We start from the raw sequence: 22,225 nt of genomic DNA, 5'->3' as shown, positions 1-22,225 counted from the left end.
AATAAGGGGGTAGCGTCAGGAGCTGGCAAAAAAAATCGACAAATTTCGCGTGGGCGGCTACTCGGCTGCTGATTGGCCGGTTTTCCGAATTCAGGCTTCTGATTGGTTGAAAATTTCAACGCAAAATTTGTCGAAATTTTTTGTCGGTTCCTGATATCTCTCAAAAATAAGGTCGTTACTGCGTTAACTCTTGAAAAAAAGTCTATTTGTAACTCGTCCTATTTATCCCTCAACATCCACCTAATACTCCGATTGTTGGGGTAAATTGATCAATTCAATTATTGAACCACGTTTAGCTATTCTAGATCTACTCCAATTATTAAAATGACAATTTGCAGACTCAACAAATACTCGTTATCCTCAATCGATAATAGCTCCTTTCAAAAAACACTCGAGTTGTTGATGATAAGCTCAGGCACGTGCTCTCTTAATTTTTACACGTCGAGGTCGATCAGTCCATCGTAGTCGATCAATGATCATAACAAATAGGAATTACAAGTGCTAATTTTTTGAACGGCCTTAATTTTTTAATCACGGGCTGACGCTGAAGCTTTGAGGAACAAAAACTTTCTAAAAAGCTTCTGAAAGAAAAGGACGCTCTGAAATATAAATTTATCGCGCTTGAACTGACACCAAGGAAGATAAGAAGCAGCTCGAGGTTGTATTTCGCGGTCGGTTGTAATAACGAGGCCACGGGAAAATTGAGCGCAGGTGGGAAAAAGAGCTACCTTGAGACCTTCGCGGACAAATTTTGACTGTCACCGTGTCCAACCAATAATCTGCGCCCGTAACCCTGCGTAAGAAGCCTGAGTCAGGGTCTGGAAAGTCTGAGCCAATAATTTTTGGGTTGAAATGAGCGAGAAAAACCCGTATTTGTACGAGCTTATTGAAATAAGCCCAGACGTTGAATTAAGGGCATATCCTTAGTAAAACACCAAGCATTGAAATTTGTTTTCAGCAGGAGCTAAACAAAGAAAGGACTCTCAAGTGTCTCGAAAGATTGCAATTTTAAAAGGATTATTGATGGAAAGGGAAAGCCCCAGACAACTGAAAAGTTCAAGCTTTTGGTTTTTTAGATGATTTTAAGAAAATTGTGCGTTAGTGAAAAGGTGTCCTTTTAAAAGAATCGTCGTGAAATTTTCAAAATTTTCCGGGACATTAAAAGTTCAAAAAATTTTAGAGCTTTCAATCTTAGGTCTTATTTCTCATTGGCTTCTTCACCCTTAATTTTAAATAAAAACTATAGACTATAGTTTATACTATAGTCTATAGTCATTAAGTCAATTTCAAACGAAGAAAAACAAGAAATGTTTGCATCAATCATTGTCTGTAAACTCTGTGCTTCAGTCTTGGGAACGCCGAGTCAACATTCCGGAAGTAAAAACTCATCCCCTCGGAAGGTTCTATTTTCCCTCCATCTTCTTTTCTGGAGCCTCCCGACAATCATCAATACGTCAGCAAATTACCTTTTTTATAAACATTCGGCATATTATCAATTACAAAAACACATGTAAAGGGGGAGTTAATTTTTGTTTATGGGATTTGTCGTTAATTACGACTCATTAGGAATCGTTATGAGAGTTTTTTCGTATTTATGAAAATTACGTTTACGTTGATTTTTGTGTTGATAGAATTGACGAAATGATGAAGTTAATTAACTATGAAATGTGTCTAAATTTAAAACTGGCCATTTCCGACTTTTTGACAATTTTCAACATTTTCTCAAAAAACTTTTTTTTAATTTCACTTTAGAAAGAAGATACTTCTTTCCGGAAAAAGGCAGCGCTTTTGAAATGCCTCTCCAAGGTTTTGAGACAGCAGTGACAGTAGGGAAACAAAACATTGCTTGGAGATAAGGCAGCAAAGAACCCTAAAAGCCATTTTATCTTTCGAGTTCATCTCATTTTCGCCGCCCGATCTAGACGTGCGCACACGTTTTTTTGAAAGGCATATTAGACAAGACAAAATCAAATAATATCCTGATAAGCAACGTTGTCATCAGCGATGTCAGTAACGAAATGAGGGTCTTAGTTAGCGATCCTGGTCATTATTAATTGAAAAAATGATCATTTTTTTGAAAAATAAAGCATCAAAAATCAAGATTTCAAAAATTTTCAATTTCAAAAAATTAACAAAGGTATACCCTTATTTTTGAAATTTGGATTTTCAATCAATAATTTTCCAATATAAAAATGGTTTTCTTCGATAAAAGTAAGAATGCAATCTTTCAGAGACAGGCAATTTTCCTTTAAAAATCGCTAGGTTTCTGGTTAGCCTCGTATTACCCCCTCCAGTTCACAGTTGCGGTTCCCGTTCCAAGATCTTTCAAGTGGTTCAGCTGCAGTTACTCGCCTCGCGCACATTGAAAAATCTGCACACTAGAATCCGCTGCTCAAACCGCACGTGTACATTCCCACACGTGACTCAAAAAGACGGAAAGTACAAAAAGTGACACTTCTGCCTTTTCTGTCCTCGCCTTCTATTTTCTAGTGCTCAAAACGAAACGCGCAAAAAGTGCGTTTTTCTCTCGCTTGTCAAATTCAAGTCCAGCTCATCATGTCTGTGAGAGTCTAGCTGACTCTTTGGAGATTTGGCTAATCGCCTTATTACGTTTTTTCAAACTCGATCGACAGAGCAGAAGTTCAAGCAGAAGAGTACTGAGATCTTAATTCTTCCGGGCCGGCAAAATACATGGCTTTCTTTAGCTTATTTTATTGTCAGAGAAAAATTCTTTTTTTCAGCAATTTTTTTTCAAAAGTCATTTCTTGCATTTTCCTTTCGCGTTGGCCATCAGTTCCTCGGAGCTTGCGGCGAGAGTCATGACTAAAATACAGAACTCCTTGAAGTCCATGTACCCATCTTGATCGATATCACAGCCTTGGAATATTTCCTCGCCAACTCCTGGAATTTCTGAAAAAAGAGCTGTAAGACTCGATTTCTTGTCTTTTTCTTACCATTTTTAGCTATTTTTAAAAAGGACTCCTTCGAGACCTTGCCATTCGGGCCAGCGATACTTTCGAATGTCCCCAGTAAAACACCGACGCTCATAGTCAAAGGACACTCCATTGCTTGCTCCATTATTATTTCGACTAGAATAAGGGTATCTCTTACTTATTTTTTGAGAATGATTAAAAATTGTTATACTTACAAAAAGATTCGCTCTTATATCTGAATAAATGAATATTGAAGCTAGGTTGCGCGATTTTATGTCCATTTTTTACTTCCGGTTAACTACAGTACTTGCAAAAATAGACAGGGGTTTCTATGTGTAATCAATATTTATCCCTCAATTTTGCTTTCTTGATCAATTTGGATCGATAATGCCTTGTCAAAAATCTTTGGAAAGGATTTGAATTTGAGGCTATTTTGAGCTCTTGTTTTCCCAAAAACCGAAAAACATAATCCACTGTTCACTAAAAATATCGCCCACGACCTCTAAGCGTTTATTTCGGTGCCCAAGTCATTTCGGTTTTCGCCGCGGTTTCGTCCAAGATATTTTTGATATTTTGATCACAAGTCATTTTTAAATCGCTCCTGTTTACGAAAAAACCTTAAAATTTATTTTCAACTTCTATTCCACGTTTTTTTTCTATAAAAAAATCTGACTACTAAACAGGTCAATCATAAACATTCCCAAAACAGTGGAGAAAAAAGCAAGTTTATTGCCAAAATCAAACGGGTGGATTTTAGATACAGGATCGTTAAGGGTGGGTACTCCTATTTTTGTCAGGAAAAGATGTATTTTTAGATGGCTGCTGTTTCGGGTCGAAAAATCGAAAAATCATTTTTATAGAAAAATTAACTTTGTAAATATTTTAGCTTTGTTATCGAACGTTAATGACCACAGATGGCTCTAGAATTTTCAAGGGCCCTTGATTGCTTTTAGAAAAGACGAAAAAATGAGTAAGTGAGCAAAGAAGCAAGCCTCTTTGTAATTCTCTGAGTTGGTGAATTCTGAACTCTACCTTTTATTTGTCGATTTCCGAAGTAATCGAAACCTATGAAGCTCTTTTTCGGGAAAAATGAGCTCCACCCTTGATAAAGGGAAAGTTATGGTAAGATGAGAACGAGTGTGTTTTGTTTGACCGAGCGAAAATGGGATCAGAGGTGGGTACCCGCGGTTTAGACGTCTGCGATCACGTGAGGGGATTATTCACTTGACGAATAATTTGCCAATTTGCATCACGACGGCCCTGGATTAGAATCGACTGCTTCCGGAGAACAGATCCGTTCAAAAATTCAACAATCAATCGTTCACAAGACTTCTTTGATTCCTCTTGAAGTTCACCGAATATTTGCACTTCTCCAGATTTCGTAAAATCAATGAGCAAGTGGCTTCTTTCTCTTTATTTCAATAAAACCAGCATGATACCAATTTATGAACCCTTTGCAAATCAGCGTTCCAAGATTGCGACTTTCTGCCCCGTTGGTGGTCGGAACAAAGTGGTTCCCGAACATATTCGCGCAAAACGTGAATTTGTAGTGCCCAGTCTGCGGAAATTCCATACAGCACTTAAGTAACTCCTCTTCTTTTTTAAACTCAGACGCAAATTTCCATCGAAAAAATAATCAAAAAACAATCGCCTGACAAGCAAATCATGCAAATCAACCAGGTGTCCTTATTTTGTGCTCAATTAAAAATTGTATACCCACGTTTACTCGAAACAGCTGCTTTGAAATGGATAATTGCAAGAATCCCTGCACTTTGTAAACATACAGTACGTAATTGGCCCCTACCAGCGGATCCGATTTCTTGTAAACTGTTATCCAAACTCCAACTTTAATCGTCCTAACACAGCTATAAACGGCGCTCTAGATTATCTTCTCTGATAGAGGGACCACGAAAAGATGCTTTTAGAAAGCAGCAAAAGAAAATATTCGACCTCGTAATTGATGCGGTAATCAAAACGCAAGAAAATAGCTATCGGACCCGCAGAAAAATTATTTCCGCCACGGAAGAATGCTTTTGCTTTATAAGTTTTTCGCAAATAGAGGAAATTCTTGAAATCGCTGAACGGGTTTCGCGGGTCAAGAAAAAATTGCTGACAAAAGCCATAAGATCACGTGCTTACCTTTCCCTGCCTTTACCCGTCTGAGACCCAACCTGAGTCAGGCTTCGAAGAGCTAAAATGAAAAGCCGCGTAGCGGCTTTTTTCAAAACAAAGCCGCAAAGCGGCTTCGCAAGAAAATCACTCTTATGTTTAAAAAAAAATCAGCGAAGCCGCTTTGCGGCTTCGTTTTGAAAAGAGCCGCTACGCGGCTTTTCATTTTAGCTCTTCAAAGCCTGACTCAGGTCTTTCTTAGACTCTAGCTGAGTCATTCCTATTGTACAATCTTCCTCAACTCCGGTATTCCGCAAACAATTTGTGGGTCACTTATTAAGCTGAATTCTATCGATAAACACTCTCAAAAGACGGACGGAAACGTGAAGAAAACATGTTGATTTTCATATTTGTCGATGCTCGCGTGACCGAGGTGGCCATTCTTTTAGCATACCATCTCAGCCCGGAGCGGCCAACGAAAACGGCAAACGATCTCATGCTTCTACTTTTGATAATGCGCAACTCTTAACGGATTCTTTTAAACATACGTGGTAGAGTCCAATATTCTGGGCATATTTTTGACGAGCAGACAATGTCTACCAGACTTTGAAAAAAAAATTTGAAGAAACAAAAAAGCCCTATCATATATTTTCTAGAGACGAATTTTTGTATTTTTATTATCCACACTTACAATCTATTTCAATATCTTTTCCTGCCCTAAGGCCTGTAAAACGTGGCCCTATTCCCCAAGTTCAACAACTCAAAGAAAAAGATCCTCAAGTTGCACTTGCTTCATAGTGTTGTGGATTCGCTTTGCTCATCTCCAAATAAGGAAATGAGATTCGCCGCACCTGTTCAAAATAACTTTCGCTTGGCCTCGGCCACTTTTCTGTTCACTCTATCAGACTCGTGATTACGAAAACCTGCATAATATACGCTTTTAACAAAAACTAAAACCAGAGCCTTCATTTCGCCTAAACTCAGCAAAAGCATAACCACAACAAATTGGTACCAGGAAGATAACGAACCGCGCCGCACAAGACCATCGATAAGAGAAACTGGCACCAAACAAGAAATTGGTACCAGGAATCAACGACCCGCGCTGGAGGAAACCTGCAAAAAGAGAAAAACTGTGACCAAACAACGAAATTGGTTTCAGGATGCTTTCTGTGGATCAAACAAGAAATTGGTTCCAGATAAAAAGAAAAAAAACCTCCTGTAAGTAAATCCCCGCAATGTCTACAGAAAATCTGCACTGTCGTCATTATTTTGGGAACTTTTTTGGATTTATTCGCTGGTGGATTTGCTCACTTGTGGATTTCCGTTATTTATTTTACCGTTGTGGATCGCACGCCTTTTGGACGAATTTCTAGCGAGACGAATTTCCAATAAAGCTTTTGGACGAATTCTTGCTAGACGAATTCCAATAAATTCTGCCTTTGGACGAATCTTCAGCCGAACGAAATTCCAAGCAAGCATTTGGACGAATTTCAGTTGAACGAATTTCCAATAAATTCGCTACAAATTATAAATTGCTACAAGCCGCCACAAAAAAAAAAAAAAACGATTACCCGACGATTAACTGGGGGGAAGGGAGTATCGCAAAATTATATAAAATTTATCTCTTCTCGTCAAAAAATAAGTTAATCGCCGTCAGCGCATTGGAAATCGGACTTCAATTCTGCTCTTGCAACCGCATAAATGATACAGACTTGATCCCGCATGGAAAACTGGGTATCATTCCGCTTCTGCACTGCTCTAAAATCTGCTAAAATTAATTGGGTATCATTCCCACAGCACAGCTACAGCAACGCACAACCAATTGGGTTTCATTCCCACTGCATTTACAGCTATTTCTTCTGGTACGCCGCAAACTACCGTGCCCGCATAGAAGATCAAATCGCGCAAATAAAAATTAGCTTAATGAAATTAATCCGCGATCAGAAAAGAATATTTGAACATTGGTGGACTTTATCAAATCTGCAAACTTCGCGCGAAAATTCTACTCATCACATGCTGCACCCGAATCTGGGGGGATGTTGTGGATTCGCTTTGCTCATCTCCAAATAAGGAAATGAGATTCGCCGCACCTGTTCAAAATAACTTTCGCTTGGCCTCGGCCACTTTTCTGTTCACTCTATCAGACTCGTGATTACGAAAACCTGCATAATATACGCTTTTAACAAAAACTAAAACCAGAGCCTTCATTTCGCCTAAACTCAGCAAAAGCATAACCACAACAATAGTTTCATAAGAGCATTTATTACTGAGTAAGAGGCGCAAAAAGCGATTGGACGCGTGCAGAAGGTGAAAGAGTAGAGAATTCGTCATGGGTTTTGTAACGAACCTTTCTGATAAGGAAATGTTCCAAAAACTTTCGAGGAAATAAAATAGAGATTTGAAATTGGAGAACAATAAAGAAAGGATGCGAGAAAGGCGCTGGAAGAGTTGAACGAAAATCCGGAAACGAGGGATGAAAAAATTCAAGGTATTTTTCAATTAAAAAAGGGGTTTTTTCGCTTAATTTTCTTTTTCCTAGAGTTGAGACGGCTTTGCCTCGATTCCCCAAAAATCCCTGAAGTCTGCAGAGAACGGCTAGACGACGTCTTTCTCGTCCGATTCCTCCGTGTTTCAAAATTCGATCTCGATCGAGCACTCAATCGTCTGGAAAACTACTTCCAGCTGCAAATCGACTGGCCGGAGAATTTTGGCGACTTCCGATTCGAAACGATCAAACCATTACTTGAAGCTGGAATGAGCCAGTTGATGAAGAAAAGAGGCGAAGACGGGATGAGCACAATTTGTTTCAGAGCAAAAGAGTGGGACTATGAGAAATATCCGATTAGCATGGTTTACAGGGCGGCGACTTTTGTGTTTGAATACTGTCTTCTAGAGTAAGTTTTGAACCGATTAACTGACTGGATCAAAAAGCCAATTCTAGTGAATCATTCCAAATAAACGGCTGCCGCGCTGTTGGAGACATGTCTGGCCTATCCTTCGCCTACATGCGGCACATGGAAATCCGAATCGTCAAAATGTGGGCCCGGGCGCTTGATAAATGCCTTCCCGTCAGAACGAAGAGCATGATCATCTTCAATCAACCGTCGTTTATCGTGATGATTTTCAAGATCTTCCAAATGGTCATGTCCAAGAAAATGAGGGAACGAATGCAGATGTTTGGCAAGAATGAAGGATCTGTCAGGAATTGTTTTTATTATTGATTTTCTAAAGATTAAAATCATGGTTTTTTTTTCTGAATAAAATGATAAACGATGAAAAAGACAAATTCTTCTTGAAAATGTCGGCGAAGAAAGCCTTCCAGAAGACTTCGGCGGAACTGTAACTCAGGAAGAAGCGAAAAAGTTCCTTGAAGACATAGAAGAGAAAGCACCGCAGATTGAAAAAAGCTTTTCCTACCTTCAAAAGCTCTATGAAAAGAGCGGCACTGAACTTTAAACGAATAAATCAAGTGATTCAAATAACGCAAAAGCAGTAAAAATACGCAGGAGGCTGGTCTTTTCCATTACTCAAACAGCGGAATTTCAACTGATCAAATACAGTAAGCAAATAGATCTCAGCATAAAATAGACAGTGGTAGCAATCCCTCTTTCATAACAAAAAAAATGACAGTAATAAGACTGATCAAAGACCACCAGCTCGGATATGGCTTTTCCTTCTCTAGAAATTTTAATTCTAGCGATAATAAGGCCATCATTGCTAAAATAAAGTCAAACGGACCGGCTGAAAAAGCAGGACTATCGATCGGCGATGAGATTACGGAAGTTAATAGAATTTCTGTCAAACAACTGTCTTATCCTGAAATCGTTGAACTCATCAAAGAGTCTCCGTCTTTTCTCTTGTTGAAAATTGCTGAAAAGGTTCCTGAATATACAAACAGTAATGAGGTAAAATTATTTAAAAATTGTTTTCCCATTTTTTCAACTTAATTTTAGGCACCTCTTCCTCGACTTATTGTTCTATCACAAGAAGCTCTCAAATCATTCCACTTCGGTTTCTACGAGCAAGGGCTGATCATCTCTTTTATACAAGAAAATGGCCCTGCAGAAGAAGCAGGACTGAAGTTAGACGATCGAATAATTGAAATCAACAATATCAATGTCGAAAATATGCGCCCACAATTTGTACTCGATTTGCTGCATGGAGATGAAGAGAAAATAGAAATTTTAGTGGTGAACAAAGAATATGATTCATACTGGAAAAACTACAGAGCAGAACAAGGAACGATAACGAAATTTTGAACTGTATTTTTATGCATTTTAACAAACTCTGACCTACAATTTGCAACTTGATTCATAATGTCAGCATTCGGCAAATATTGGGAACAAATAAAATGCAGTCATTGACACTTTGGCCTTTTTCCGCTGAACTTTTTGTCAGAAATAAAAATGGGAGATAGCGTAAGAGAGAAAATCAAAATATATCAACAAAATGGTCATTTTAGGTCCCGTTTTTGGTGACATTGACGAATAATGGAGGTTATGGGTTCTCGTTGAGGGGCGGACAATATATTTCAAACGTCAAAAATGGCAGCCCAGGAAAGATTGAAATAAGTGGATAGTGAAATGAATGATCTTGGGAGAAAGATTTGATTTAAAAATCTTTAATAAAAAGCCCATCAAGCGGGAATAACAACAAATCATAAGCTTATTGAAGTCAACCGGATATCAACAGAGACTTTGACCCATGGAGAGATCGTCGAACTCATCAGGTTATTTTCTCCGTTCTTTTTGCTTTCTTGATATCAAAAGATTTAAGAGAGTCGCCGGAATCTCTTGAGTTATTGCTCATCGGAAGCTCAGCCAGCGCTCCAACTGTTTCAGATGTAGATACGCTCTTTTAAAACAGTTTTTCTAATGCTTTTTTTTAAGATATACGAAGACCCTCTTCCACGATTCGTCACGATTCCCACTTCTTCTTCTCAAGGATTTTCTCTCGTCAACCATCCTGCTGGTCATTTCGTTTCAAGACTGACTCCTGGTGGACTCGCGGAGCAAGCCGGCTTGAGAATCAACGATAGAATAATTGAAATCAACAAGGAAAATGTCGAAACTACTCCGCATCAAGAAGTCGTTGATATCATCCGGCTTTGCGGAGAAGAAGAAATATCGTTGCTCGTGGTTGATCGGACTTATGACTCATTTTGGGACGAGTATGAGAAGACGAAGACGGTTCAGTTGCTCAAGAATCCGGATGGAATGGGCTTTGCAATAAAATTTCTCGGCGAAATAATGTAAAAACGAAAGACATAACCTTTTTAATTAATTAAGACGAGTTGATGAAGATTCCCAAGCTTATGAAGCCGGCCTAAGACAAGGAGATAAGATCAAGAAAATAGATGGTTTTGATATTGAAGGCTGGAGACATGGACAAATCGTTGATTTTCTGAGGCAACGGCTGAATCAGAAATTTCCAGATCCAGTTAACCTTGAGCTTAAAAAATCTGAAGATAGTACAGAAATTTCTTTTCTGTAGTCAGTAATTCAGTGACAATAAATAAAGTCCTTGAAACTCCCTGAAAATGAATTCATTTCCTTATCGCTCTAAATCATCTGGGTACACAGGAGATTTCTAAAACTGCAGCTGGACAGTAGGCCAGACTGTCCTCATCAGCCCGCCCAACAATCAAGGTCCCTCTGGCTGATCGTCTGATTCCCTCACCGGATGGCGCAGCATAGACTATGCTGCATAGTTATAAACTCCCTTGGTCCGTTTTCCAGAATCACAAACACAGAAAAACTAAAATAAGAATAATGAATGTCAGTGAAGTTTCATTCCGCGAAATCGCCAAACCAGTGTTTCTCACCTCGAGTCCGAAAAGAAAATCCCTTCGAGAGAAGCAGTACCAAAGCTTCTGTGCAAGCAACGAGTCACGTGGTTATGGAACGATGAAGAGCTTTCATTGCTCGACGACGAAAAAGCTGCTGAAACCAGTTCCTAGTGGAATAATTTCGCCAATTGATGCAGATCGAACGAGCCAACACTTTCTGTCTTTGAATCTCACTCAATCTCCAGAAGCGAGAATTCCGGCGCCGCCCTGTTCAATTCAAGATTCACAAGCCGAAAGCGACTCTGATGACTTCGATGACTTCGACGTTGACTTGAATTTGACCCCGACAAATGTCCCTCTCCGCTCCACTCATGATTTGGCCTCGATCGACCTTTCCGTTGACTTAAATCAGCCACTACAGTGCCCAAAATGCCCTAGTTCCTTCGCCACCGACCAGGCCTACTCGAAGCATCAAGAAGAACATCTCAAATTAATTGGAGCACCTCTTCGAACCTCCATCAGCTGCAGACACTGTCAAAAGAAATTCAAATCGAGTCTCAAGTTGAAATGGCACCAGGATAAACATCATTCTTCCGAGATGGAAGTATTAATGGTGCTTTAACAAAAAAACCTATATTTTTGTAAATAAAAAAAACAGAGTTCAAAAAACAAAGAATTTTAATCTTTTTTGATGCTTGATATTATTTATTCAAAAATGTACAATGGAAAAAGTGGTCAAATTAGGCCAATCCAATTTTCAAATTAGTCAAATTAGAAAATTGATTGCAAAGCCACAGACGGAGCCCCAAATCACACCACACGCGTATGATTATTTGATACGACGTTCTGGTGCGTGCCTAGGAGCTTTTGACCGCGAGCGTGGCCTTGCACCGCAGATGTCGAGTGTTTCTTTGTCTTGAGCAATTCCGCGCATTTCAGGTAGAAGAAGAAACCTGAATTATTGAGTCGGACTTAATTAATACTCATTCTTCTTGACGGAACTACTTAGTAGTAAGTAACTAAAGATAACCTAATGCAATGAAGCCGAGAATTCCCCAGAGGATGATGAAAAACCAGAGCATGGGCTTGAACGAACCATATCCAGTCTGAATATTTATGCTTGATGAAGATGTATTGATTTTGAGTTAGTGCAAATTAGCTTGATTGCATTTCAGAAATAACATTTTTACATGATCCATAAAGTCTGATTTAAAAAAAAGCCTAAAGACCAAGCAAATCTAACTAAAAAATAACCAAATCGTTCCTTATTTTTACTTATAAAATGAAGTGTCTTGAAAAAAGTAAAATATTTTTGGATAAAAAAAAAATAAAAATTGGGATTGATTGGGTTTTTTTATTAAACTTTCCCTCAAAGTCTTCGTTCTCAACTACATAGAATTTCCTCGTTTTTTACTGAAAACCGAAATCTAATGCGCAAAGCAAGTGGACTCTCAAGTGGAAATAAAATTAAAAACGAATTTTTTCTATATGAAACCCAATGACTCATTGGCAATGAGTGAAGATAAAAACTAATGAAAATAATTACCTGTTCATTTTTCATCTTTTTCCTCTTCAATTTTCCTTCCCTTCTTCATAAATATATCTCTCCTTTTCGTTATTTTCCTTTCAACTGTCAGCCGACAGTATTCGATCTGTATGTTGTTGCGTCTGGAGCTGTCTCCTGTTGACAGTAAATTGCGCCGCTTCCAAATCTGGAGTCTTCTTCGTCTTTTTCGCAAAGTGGCGTACTCGCTGGTGTGTTTTTTGTCAGTGCGTACGAATTAAAATTTATACGCCCCGAGGCGAGTGTATATAACCTAAATTGATTTTATGCCAAGTCAAGCACGGGTAACAGGTTGACACCTGAGCCGGATCAGTAGGGACAAGCTAGGAGCACTAAGTTTTTCAATAAATTAAGATTTCAAAACTTATTTTTGTGACTTCCAATGTACAGTAAGTCAAACTTGCTAAGAGATTTTAATATAAATTATTTTTTTATTTTTTGTTTGACTCTAATTTTACCTCTATTTTCATTATTTCTTCGCTTTATTGTTCAATTTTCGCAAGTTTTAAATCTCTATTGGCATTATTTGATTATTCAAAATGGAGGTGGTAAACTTGAAGTGCCTTTTGGGTAAGTGACAGATCGAACAGCTCCCCAGGGGACGAAGGTTCTCACCGCGGGCGAGTTGAGCCAAATTTGCAGAATTATCGTTTCTGATGCATGTTCCGAGTCAATATTTTCGTGTTATAAAAAAATCCACGGGAAACGGAGCTAAAAGTCATCAAAAATAAATAATAAAACAGACTCACTCTTTTCGTCTTTAAAAAATAAGTGTAGGTGAAATTATTTATTGCAAAAATGTGTTTTAGTATGTTCAGAGCCTTCAGAACATTTGCTGTTTGAGTACGACTCTTCTTCTGAAGATTCTTGTCTACAGTATTTTTCCATGAAGAATCTTTCTGTCAAATAAATACAGGATAAAAAAGATCGCTTATATAATCCCAAACTCAAAAAATAGACCAAAGTCTACCATCAATTTTTACGTTTTCTTTGCATCCCAATAAGTTGAAATACCACCGAAGTTTACAAAAAAAAGCAGCATTCTTCAGAGAAACCCTGAAGATGAAACTTTCCTTCCTTTTTAATACGATATCTGGGGCTAATGCGATTTTGGAAGATCTCAGCCCGGCTGGAATCTTTGCTGAAGGGGCGAAGCTGGGCTCGATAACCTGTGAAGATAATCTGAGTCAAGGACCCTAACTCAGGGTTAGGGTTTTCCTTAATCCTGAGTCAGGGCCTTGACTAAAGTATCTACACAGGATCTCGAGCCCCGTAAAAAGCGAGCAGGACTTCCAGAAAACTTTTCTTTTGCAAATTTTTTCATGAAGATTCGTCGAGAATTAGATTCATTTGAAAAACGACATCCTGAGTTTACTGATTCTGGAATTCGAAGCGATACGAGTCAACCAACTGCAGAGAGAATTTGCAAAGAAGAATTCGGAGAAGATGCAGTTTCTGTCTTTCTTGGAGAAGGCGGTCAAGGAGTGGTTTACAACTGCTCTTCTGAGGAAGCGGGGGTTGCCTATGCTCAGAAGCTTTATAAGAATCCGTTTTTGATGGATCCTGAGAGGGCGGAAATTGTTGATTCAGGTCGAGTTTCGATTTTTCATTGTAGCTTAAAAACCATAACAGCTAAATTTTTTTTATAAAACTGAAAAATTAAAGAATCAGTTAATTGAAAATATTTAATATTGAAAAAATCATCAGTATTTCCCCCCAAAGCAATAAATCAAACTCAAAAAGCAATGTCAAATACAGAGAATGGCCCGGCCATTTACAAGTTTTTTGAAGAAAATCTTGACGTCAAAGATTGCTGCGATCTTTCAGGTAAAAATCTTTCTCTCTGTTTCTTTCAACTTCCACTCTTAGCCTGCGAGGATCCGCCAACAAGTGGCTGCGCCGACTGCACAGCATGCGATCAAGCGGCCGTTTTTGGCAAATTCGAGGAATTGCTTTATGGAAAAGACATCACAAAATCGGATTTTGACGCGAACGATGAGATCGTCTACAAAGCTTTCACAAAGAAACTCGCAAAACTACATCAAGTAACGCAGAAAGAATGCGACAGAAAAGTCGGATTCTGCTACGAGTCCTGGCCATGGAACACAAGAGCCGTCGCAACTCACTTGGACTCCTGGGGAGTTCTCGCGAAGGCTTTCTTGGGAAAATTGATCAAGGAATATCCATCAGAAAATATCAAAACTTATGATGACGCTGTCAACATGTTGTATGAAAATCTTTATGCGACCATGAGCCCAAGTAAGAAAAAAGAGCAAACAACATTCTTCAAAGCATTTTAGCTGTTTGGGCTCACAATGATCCTCATCCAGGAAATATCTTTATTCGAGATGAAGGAGAAACTTTAGGTAATGGGCAAAAAAATTATCATTATTGACCCCTTGGCTAAATTTTAGACGAAAAAATGCTGATAATCGACTATGACAACGCAGAATTCGGGATGCGAGCTTGGGATCTTATGTACTACGCCAATTCTGCCCTGGTTTGATTATGCATCTCTTTTGAAATCTACTCTGTTTTAGCTTAATGGAGAAAAATTCCAGGACTACATCAATTCCTACGTCGAAAATTACAATCAAATTGGCCCTCGTGAATTCTCATACGAAGAACTTATGCAGGAGCTGATCTGTGTCTACCCATGGCTGTTCTTTGATTTTGCCAGCTTTACATTCTACTGGGATGTTGAAGTCAGCACAGCTTGCTTTTTTGCGTGGAGAGTTTTGATCGAAGAATACGAAAACGGAAACTGTAAGTCATTTTTCAGAAGAATTCTTATGAAAATCATGTTTGTTTTAGTATCCTGTCCATCAACCGGAAGATACCCTGAATACCCGAAATGCTACCCGATCGCCTGAAAAAATCAACAACGAGTATTATTTTTTGTGATGCAAGAAATTTAATTAAAGAAGGGAATAAAATAAAAATGTAAAAGGGTTAGTCAGTTCGTGAAGCAAAATTCGTTTCAGTTAGTCTTTTTTTTCGCATGTCTCGACTCGTATTTACTCAAGTGGGCAGCTGAATCGGTCTCGGATTCGCTTTCGTGACTTAGAGAGATTTCGGAGGACTCGGTTCAGGTCTCGGTTGGAGGAACCATCGCAATCGGCTAGAGAAATGATGAGAAAGAGGATCATGTTGGCGGTACTTACAGTTGTACATCTGGGCCCAAGTAGAGATCTTGTTGAAAAGTCGCCATTGTCCGATGCATGGGTTGTCGAATCGGGTCTGTTGAACGTCAAGCTCTTCCAATTCTTCGACAAAAGCAGCAAGTCTTGCTTCATCGTCCTCCTGGGCTGGGCAATCTCGCTCCTCGTATTTGCGGATCAAACCTACAACGATCAGTTTTTGTCATCTTCTTTTTCCTTACCTGGAACAACAATCGAGACAAAGTTGAACTCCTTCTGAATTCGTCGTCGCCAGCCGGGAACAGGAACGTTGACGATGTGACGATCAATCATATCATCAAGCTTGATGTATGTTCGCTGGAGGATTCGGCCGGGGGTGTTCTTCTCGACGAACTTGCACCACTCGCCGTTGCCGTAGTACTTGTAGTCGCATCGGCACTTGGCCTCGCCGGTGTGCAACTCGTGGCAAGTGGCGTTTTCATGGCAGCTCATGGCATCGCAAGGGCCTTCAAAGATCATTAGATGACTCGTGAGGGGGATGAGGGGAAGGGGCAAGCCCCTAATGTTGAGATTGAGGGGGTTCTAGGGGATACTAACAGGGATTTAGATTCTCTTTACTTACTGGATCCGGAGCCCTCGCCGCTCTGAGCTGCGATGAAAGGAACGAAAAGAGTAGCAAGCTTCATTTTCTATTTATTAAAAAGTTGTGTTTTTATCTTATCGATAAAGGTGATATCACGCTTTGCCCTAGCAATCGCGCCGATTATAAACTCATCCGGAGACATTTGATGTCACTTTGGTGAATTTGTATTCTGTGAGAAAGATTGGCACACACAAGGGTCAGTCCATTTTTGTTTCGAGAAATTGACAAAATTGATGGGAATGGGAGAGGAAAATGGTGAACTTGAATAACTTTTCGAATTCTAAAAGGTGAGATAATGCCGTTTTTTAGCGAAAATGTAAAAGGAGCTCATTTGAAATCGAAAAAGTCTCAATCAAGTATTTGCAAATAGGGCGAAATTGCTCGTAAATTTTCTTAAAGGGCAGAGTCAACCAAGAATCTTCAGAATGTTTCTCCCACATCTTCCAAATGAAATTCCTGTTCTAGGAGTCGAACAGAGAAAAAACTCAACAGAGAATAAAAAAATCGATAAAAGTAAGAAATCGTTAATTACGAACTGCAATAAAAACGAACTCAAAAGTAAGAAATATATACGCGGAAGTCCTTATCATTGTTAACGCTATGCCCAAGTTCTTCACTTCCCAAAGTTCAAAATCAGAGACAATCAAAGTGTGGCGTCAAACCGCAAGAACAGTAATTCCTTTCCTAAGTGTACAATAAACGCGTTTCCAAAGGTCTGCTTCCCGTCGTTTTCAGCATACATTAGGAGCTTTTTAAACGTCGGGAAGCACCAAACTCAAAAGAGAGAGAGAGAGCCAAAGTTAGTCGCTTGGAATTGATTAGATTTGGCAGCAGTTAGAAGTGAAGAACAACAGTTAATTCGTCTGCGAACATTTTACGTCAGAGAGAGAAAAGTAGAGAGGAATACCTTGATCTTTGTCTAACTAGATTTCTCGTCTACGGCGCCGGTTGATTTAGAAGGATTATAGAAAAGGAATGCAATTACAAAGACCTATGTCTTGCTCGAGGCAAAACCTTTAACGAGATCATGTCAGATAAAAGAGAGAAAGAAAGTTCTTTTGGTTCTGAACGACCCTTTATTTTGATGTGATAAGAGAAAAAGAATAGTTGCACTCGGTTTTACGAGAGAGATAGTCAAGAGAAGGTCAAATAGACTGGAGATTATTCTCTTTCCTAAGATAAGACACACCTAGGGAAATTCTTTCCTCTGTCTAAAGAAATTTGAAAAAAATTTTTTTCAATAGAGAAAATTTTCAGTTTTTGAATTTTGAAAAAATATTCGAAAATAAAAAAAAAAAAATTCGGAAAAATTCGTCTGAAAATTAATTTTTTTTTTGATTACAGAAAGTGAAACTCTTCAGAACCTGTCAGTTAAAAATCGTAAACTCAGCACACTAGGAAAATAATGAAACAAAATAAAAAGTCGTTAATCTCCGTTCCTTCAGATTAGCCGCTGATACAAACCTTCCCAGACCACCAGCGGAAAAGAAAAATTTAAACTATGGTACGCAGAAAATTAGAGAAATGTTGAAAGAGAACCTTATTTAGGCAAATAACCCTGCTGCGGGAATAGACGCCAGCCTGCTGCAGGGCCAATTCGATGAGTTGAGAGAAGAAGTCGAGCTTCTGAGATCACAGCTCGACGAAGAAACTGCTCATGAATATGATGTAAGTCTTTAATATTATATTTACCCCGGTAAAATAGGTATTTGAAAGCAAAGAAACAAAAGAAAATCCCTTTTCCGGCTTATTGTGACGCGTAAACTTTAGCTTAGAAAGGTTCATCTTTCTCGTAAAATTCAGAACTCCAATTTTCAAAAAATAGTTTATTTCCGAAGATTTTTGAACTTGAGATCGCTCTTTTGTAAAATTATTTAGAAGCACTTAATCGATATTGACAAAAAAGATGAGTGAGCAATATAAATAATTAATTTTATCAAAAACCTTTCCTGGTTTTTTTTATCTAGTTATTAACCTCTCCCAAAATGAGACCATTGATCGGATAGTATGGAATACTCAGAGGAACATGTTCCCGGTCTAAGAGAAACGAACCTTGAAGAGGTAACTTGTAGTAGGTTTCTATGGTTTTTTATAAAAAATTCGAATGATAAAGAATTAACCGTTCCTTTTTAACCCAGATATTTAGACGATTGAAAATCACTTTTGCGGAGCGATATTCTACCCCCCATATTTCTTGTGCTCATTAGAAAGAGCAACTCCTAAGGAGTCAAATGGTATACTTTTGAGGGTCTGAGTCATCACATATGACGTCATAAGGACCATCCTTTGAAAAATGGTCATGTCCCCCTGTATCTCCGAAAATTTTCAGAGATATATGGAGATTTTGGTATCGTTGGAAAGCCGGGCTCAAACTGGCTATGAGCACAAGGTGTGCAAGAAAAAATTTCGAGGAAAATTTTTTTTTCGGAGACAAAAACTTTTCGCCCAAATTTTTTTTTCGGAATTTTCTATTGCGCATCTGGTGCTCATAACCAGTTTGAGCTGAGCTTTCCAACGATACCAAAATCTCCATATATTTCTGAAAATTTTCGGAGATACAGGGGGACATGACCTGACATTTTCAGGTACTTTAGGCACTAGAATTGGCGATTTTCCGTGGCTTCGAGACATAAATATTGTACCATTCGACTCCTCAGAAGCTGCGCTACAAAATGAGCCCAAAAAATATTGGGGTCCCGATTTTGCTCCGCAAAAGTCATTTTCATCTATCTTTAGCTTTTTATGCCTTTTTCAAGATTGTCTATGCGACTTCAAATTCGAGTCGTAAAAACGGGCTGGCGTCAGGAACCGACAAAAAATTTCAAAAAAAATTGCGTGGGCGGCTACTCGGCTGCTGATTGGCCGGTTTGCCGAATCAAGGGTTCTGATTGGTTGAAAGCTTCCACGCAAATTTGTCGAAATTTTTTCATCGGTTCCTGACAACTCCTCAAAACCGACATTTCAAGCTAAACTTATTTTCTTTTAGCTTACACTGGTGATGAATGCCTGTATGGTCCTGTTCATGCAGTCCGGATTCGCGCTGTTGGAAGCGGGCGCAGTCCGAGCCAAGAATGTGACAAACATTCTCATCAAAAATTTACTCGATGCATGTAAGTAAGTACTTTAAAATATAAAACGATCGACTCACCATTTTTTCCAAATCTGAAAGTGGAAAATTGCGGCTTTTACAAGATTATTAATTGCCATCTTTCAGGTGTCGGCGCTCTGGTTTATTGGGCGTGTGGATTTGCTTTCGCCTTTGGAAAGGTATTTGTGCTTGAACTTTTCCCTCTTGACGCTCTCTAGGTGGCGGTAAAAGACTACAAAACTGGAGAATACAGCGGGTACTCCTCGGCGAATCAATTCATCGGGCACAAGCATTTTTTCCTGAGCTATCCGGACTACAAATCGCCCTCGATTGAAAACTACCCCGTTCGAGTATTCCACGGGGGGTCGTTTTATGGAGAGTTTTTCTTCAATTTCGTCTTTGCGGCGACAGCAACGACGATCATTTCTGGAGCTCTGGCTGAGCGAGTCGAATTCGGGTACGTTTTTATTTATTTTATTTGAGCTCTGACCTGTTTCTGAAAGACGTTTATTTTTATAACGGAAAGGGAAGAATTTATAGATCTTGTTTTTGAGAGTCCGGGGTCAAGTTGAAACGTATTTCAGAGCATATTTGGTCTACGGAGTCATCGCTTCCGGTTTCATACAGCCAGTGACTGTGCATTGGGCTTGGTCGAACGGATGGCTTGTTTACCCGCCGGAAAGTTTGAAGCTTCCTCCGGCAGTTTGGTACAGAGACTATGCTGGTGGAGGAAATGTCCATGCGGTTGGTGGTATTGCCGCTCTGGTCAGTTGTATCTTTATTGGACCGAGATTGGGAAGGTTCTCGCCGAAAACGGGAAGGAAATTCCATATTCCAGGTGAAGTTGTTTTTTATTTGAAATAGTGCATTATGCATTCAGGTCACTCAACTCCTTTGACATGTCTTGGCGCCTTCATCCTTTTCATCGGTTTCCTCTCGATGGTTCTCGGTCACGGCCAATCAGTCGCCCAAGGAGTAACGAATTTAACCCTTGGCGGATCTGCTTCTGGGTTGACTTCCATGATGATCGTCAATTTAGAGCCAAAAGTCAAGGATTGGTGGAAATATACAGTAAAGAAGGCGAACAGATCGAGAGTTATTAAACCGAGAACATATTGGAGCTTCTTGGTCCTTGTTGATGCTACTTTAGGAACGAGTTGCAGGGTTTTTAAATATTATCATTAACGATCATCTTTGTGACTCAAAAAAGCTGGGATGGTGTCAATGTGCGCCGGCTGCGACGTTCTAGAGCCATGGGGTGCAGTCATAATCGGTGTCATCGTCGGTTTTGCCTTTCATTACGTTGAACATACGTTGGTTCATCATAAAGTTGATGATCCCGTCGGATCAGTCGCCGTTCATTTGGTTGGCGGAGTAATTGGCGTGCTTCTTGCGCCGGTTTTTGCGAAGAAGGAGCACGAGTATTCTTGGATTCATTGGAAGGGTAAAAAATATGAAGAAAAAAAATTATACGTTCAGGCTGCGACTACGACTGTGTCTCCGACAACGCCAACTCCACTTGTCTTTACACAACATCATTCGCTGGCGATGCAAGCGAAGGAAAGCGCGCTCTTCATCCATCTTGGTCAGACGGCGACTGCCTACACACGCCATTTTACCAATTTGCCTGGCAGCTACTTGGAATCATTTCGATTCTGGCTTGGACGATTGTCTGTTCCATTCCCCTCTTTTTCGTTCTTTGGAAGTTGAGAGTGTTGAGAGTCGATGCAGACACGGAAGTGAGAGGCATCGACATTGCGTATCATGGAGAACCGGCTTATCCTCTTGCTGCGCAGGGGCATGGATGGGACAATGAAGGTTTGAACTCTTTATTTGAAGAATGACATTGAGCTTTTCATAGGAGAATTTGCGGTCAACAACGTAGTGGACGGAAACGCCGGAGGCCGTCGAGACGTAAAAGCGCTCCTGAATCCACACGAAGCGGAGAGCTGGGTCGGAATGAACCCCGATGCTGGCCTCGTTGCTCTTGCCATTGCCTATCGAGAAAAGTAAGCGACACTTCGACGATTGAGTTTCAAGAAGAAGTAGCTTTGTGATTAAGAAATATTGGCTTGCCAGCCTGTCCTATGTGCTTTTCGAGAAAACGGCGGGATACGGCTTGATTACGGATATGAATCGAGATCGCAAAAATTACGAGTAATTCTAGTTTCTAGAGGTCGAAAAGAAATTAAGCTTGCTTACCGCAGTCTAGTTGCATTGAATTGTCCAAACAAAAATTTTCAGACACTACAAGCATCCTCAATTATTCAGCGGTCTAATTCAAACCGCTCTCGGTCCAGCTCTTCAAGACACTACTCAGATGTAGCACTTGCTACAGTAGCATACGAAGGTTTCGACAAAAACATACGAAAGTCGAAATATTCTAGCACAACCCATTTGATATTTCGAGCCTCCATTTTCAGTAACCGCATTTTTCACAGAAAAAAATGGAGATTTTCATTGAATAAATAGAAAAGGGCTGAAGAAAAAAGGCAAAACATAATTGCAATCCTAAATTATGTTTAACAAGACCGCTTGCTTGCCTCTACTTTTAATATTGCTCTTCAAAGTAACTATTGTTTTTTTCTAGATACTACAAGAACCCAGATACAAATGTTAGAAACGCTGTGGAATCGACGGTTGTTCCTTCACTTGTTCTTTCAACTGAGTTTTAACCTCTTTCTGAACAAACTAGAATCTGAAAATATACTATTTATGACTATTTACCATAAGTCCTTTGCAATTATGAAAGTTAAAATCGACAAATAAGACTGACACCGTCAGTTTTTGATAGAAATTTTATTTGGTAAAAGTTAAATTCTGAGTCATTATTGATGAGCAGAATGATTTCAAAAAAAGCAGGAATTGTAAGAAATTCATTCTTGGGGGAAACAGATTAACAGTTTTGGCAAGATAAATAACTCATAAATAAAACAATACAATTCAGCATTCACTCATCT

General features: G+C 39.3%; 6 protein-coding genes and 1 long non-coding RNA gene across 7 annotated transcripts; 4 read left to right on the top strand and 3 right to left on the bottom strand.

Annotated features, from left to right (window-relative positions):
* Window positions 1-2,705: 2,705 nt before the first annotated feature.
* LOC145704506 (protein S100-A4-like) lies at window positions 2,706-3,163 on the bottom strand. The gene is made up of 3 exons (XM_081781959.1): window positions 3,149-3,163; window positions 2,955-3,089; window positions 2,706-2,910 (listed from the first exon to the last, which is right to left on the bottom strand). Exons 2-3 carry the CDS (start codon window positions 3,076-3,078, stop codon window positions 2,759-2,761), a joined length of 276 nt encoding a protein of 91 aa, XP_081638085.1. The 5' UTR covers window positions 3,079-3,089; window positions 3,149-3,163; the 3' UTR covers window positions 2,706-2,758.
* A 2,728-nt stretch (window positions 3,164-5,891) lies between these two features.
* On the top strand, window positions 5,892-8,385 carry LOC145701090 (alpha-tocopherol transfer protein-like). The gene is made up of 4 exons (XM_081778317.1): window positions 5,892-7,530; window positions 7,582-7,936; window positions 7,984-8,249; window positions 8,324-8,385. The coding sequence occupies exons 2-4, from the start codon at window positions 7,797-7,799 to the stop codon at window positions 8,383-8,385; spliced, it is 468 nt and encodes a 155-aa protein (XP_081634443.1). The 5' UTR covers window positions 5,892-7,530; window positions 7,582-7,796.
* Window positions 8,386-8,665: 280 nt separating this feature from the next.
* LOC145701089 (Na(+)/H(+) exchange regulatory cofactor NHE-RF3-like) lies at window positions 8,666-10,535 on the top strand. Its single transcript, XM_081778316.1, has 7 exons — window positions 8,666-8,947; window positions 8,996-9,271; window positions 9,505-9,613; window positions 9,675-9,771; window positions 9,819-9,885; window positions 9,932-10,293; window positions 10,331-10,535. The coding sequence occupies exons 1-7, from the start codon at window positions 8,666-8,668 to the stop codon at window positions 10,533-10,535; spliced, it is 1,398 nt and encodes a 465-aa protein (XP_081634442.1).
* A 1,035-nt stretch (window positions 10,536-11,570) lies between these two features.
* On the bottom strand, window positions 11,571-12,982 carry LOC145704797 (uncharacterized). Its single transcript, XR_014134499.1, has 4 exons — window positions 12,853-12,982; window positions 12,377-12,647; window positions 11,861-11,936; window positions 11,571-11,783 (listed from the first exon to the last, which is right to left on the bottom strand). It is a non-coding gene; the product is annotated as an uncharacterized LOC145704797 (long non-coding RNA).
* Window positions 12,983-13,676: 694 nt separating this feature from the next.
* On the top strand, window positions 13,677-15,510 carry LOC145702371 (uncharacterized). Its single transcript, XM_081779593.1, has 7 exons — window positions 13,677-13,984; window positions 14,138-14,221; window positions 14,264-14,653; window positions 14,695-14,760; window positions 14,809-14,894; window positions 14,935-15,160; window positions 15,209-15,510. The coding sequence occupies exons 1-7, from the start codon at window positions 13,717-13,719 to the stop codon at window positions 15,265-15,267; spliced, it is 1,179 nt and encodes a 392-aa protein (XP_081635719.1). The 5' UTR covers window positions 13,677-13,716; the 3' UTR covers window positions 15,268-15,510.
* On the bottom strand, window positions 15,292-16,288 carry LOC145702372 (uncharacterized). The gene is made up of 4 exons (XM_081779594.1): window positions 16,157-16,288; window positions 15,777-16,040; window positions 15,559-15,738; window positions 15,292-15,515 (listed from the first exon to the last, which is right to left on the bottom strand). Exons 1-4 carry the CDS (start codon window positions 16,218-16,220, stop codon window positions 15,412-15,414), a joined length of 612 nt encoding a protein of 203 aa, XP_081635720.1. The 5' UTR covers window positions 16,221-16,288; the 3' UTR covers window positions 15,292-15,411.
* Window positions 16,289-17,619: 1,331 nt separating this feature from the next.
* On the top strand, window positions 17,620-21,970 carry LOC145702369 (ammonium transporter 2-like). Its single transcript, XM_081779591.1, has 11 exons — window positions 17,620-17,681; window positions 17,726-17,845; window positions 19,164-19,287; window positions 19,392-19,444; window positions 19,484-19,722; window positions 19,850-20,103; window positions 20,146-20,406; window positions 20,467-20,709; window positions 20,745-21,083; window positions 21,127-21,274; window positions 21,856-21,970. The coding sequence occupies exons 1-11, from the start codon at window positions 17,679-17,681 to the stop codon at window positions 21,938-21,940; spliced, it is 1,869 nt and encodes a 622-aa protein (XP_081635717.1). The 5' UTR covers window positions 17,620-17,678; the 3' UTR covers window positions 21,941-21,970.
* The last annotated feature ends 255 nt before the right edge of the window (window positions 21,971-22,225 follow it).

The sequence above is a fragment of the Oikopleura dioica genome, chromosome PAR (assembly GCF_907165135.1).
Source record: "Oikopleura dioica chromosome PAR, OKI2018_I68_1.0, whole genome shotgun sequence".
Classification (NCBI taxonomy): domain Eukaryota; kingdom Metazoa; phylum Chordata; class Appendicularia; order Copelata; family Oikopleuridae; genus Oikopleura; species Oikopleura dioica.
Note: the sequence above shows the minus strand (reverse complement) of the source record. Positions and strands in the feature narration are given on the sequence as shown.

Excerpts from the sequence above, each read along its gene's own strand:
- LOC145701090 (XM_081778317.1), top strand. The coding sequence starts at position 7,797 with ATGAGCCAGTTGATGAAGAAAAGAGGCGAAGACGGGATGAGCACAATT. Across the intron at positions 7,937-7,983 it reads TTTGAATACTGTCTTCTAGA|TGAATCATTCCAAATAAACG; the intron begins GTAAGTTTTGAA and ends AGCCAATTCTAG. Across the intron at positions 8,250-8,323 it reads TGAAGGATCTGTCAGGAATT|ACAAATTCTTCTTGAAAATG; the intron begins GTTTTTATTATT and ends ACGATGAAAAAG.
- LOC145701089 (XM_081778316.1), top strand. The coding sequence starts at position 8,666 with ATGACAGTAATAAGACTGATCAAAGACCACCAGCTCGGATATGGCTTT. Across the intron at positions 9,886-9,931 it reads GCGCTCCAACTGTTTCAGAT|ATATACGAAGACCCTCTTCC; the intron begins GTAGATACGCTC and ends CTTTTTTTTAAG. Across the intron at positions 10,294-10,330 it reads AAATTTCTCGGCGAAATAAT|ACGAGTTGATGAAGATTCCC; the intron begins GTAAAAACGAAA and ends TAATTAATTAAG.
- LOC145702369 (XM_081779591.1), top strand. Across the intron at positions 19,723-19,849 it reads GCTGAGCGAGTCGAATTCGG|AGCATATTTGGTCTACGGAG; the intron begins GTACGTTTTTAT and ends AACGTATTTCAG. Across the intron at positions 20,710-20,744 it reads TTCTTGGATTCATTGGAAGG|GCTGCGACTACGACTGTGTC; the intron begins GTAAAAAATATG and ends TTATACGTTCAG.
- LOC145702371 (XM_081779593.1), top strand. The coding sequence starts at position 13,717 with ATGAAGATTCGTCGAGAATTAGATTCATTTGAAAAACGACATCCTGAG. Across the intron at positions 13,985-14,137 it reads GGCGGAAATTGTTGATTCAG|CAATGTCAAATACAGAGAAT; the intron begins GTCGAGTTTCGA and ends AAACTCAAAAAG. Across the intron at positions 14,895-14,934 it reads ACTACGCCAATTCTGCCCTG|CTTAATGGAGAAAAATTCCA; the intron begins GTTTGATTATGC and ends ACTCTGTTTTAG.
- LOC145702372 (XM_081779594.1), bottom strand. The coding sequence starts at position 16,220 with ATGAAGCTTGCTACTCTTTTCGTTCCTTTCATCGCAGCTCAGAGCGGC. Across the intron at positions 16,041-16,156 it reads CGGCGAGGGCTCCGGATCCA|GCCCTTGCGATGCCATGAGC; the intron begins GTAAGTAAAGAG and ends TGATCTTTGAAG. Across the intron at positions 15,739-15,776 it reads TGTCTCGATTGTTGTTCCAG|GTTTGATCCGCAAATACGAG; the intron begins GTAAGGAAAAAG and ends TGATCGTTGTAG.
- LOC145704506 (XM_081781959.1), bottom strand. The coding sequence starts at position 3,078 with ATGGAGCAAGCAATGGAGTGTCCTTTGACTATGAGCGTCGGTGTTTTA. Across the intron at positions 2,911-2,954 it reads TTTAAAAATAGCTAAAAATG|AAATTCCAGGAGTTGGCGAG; the intron begins GTAAGAAAAAGA and ends CTCTTTTTTCAG.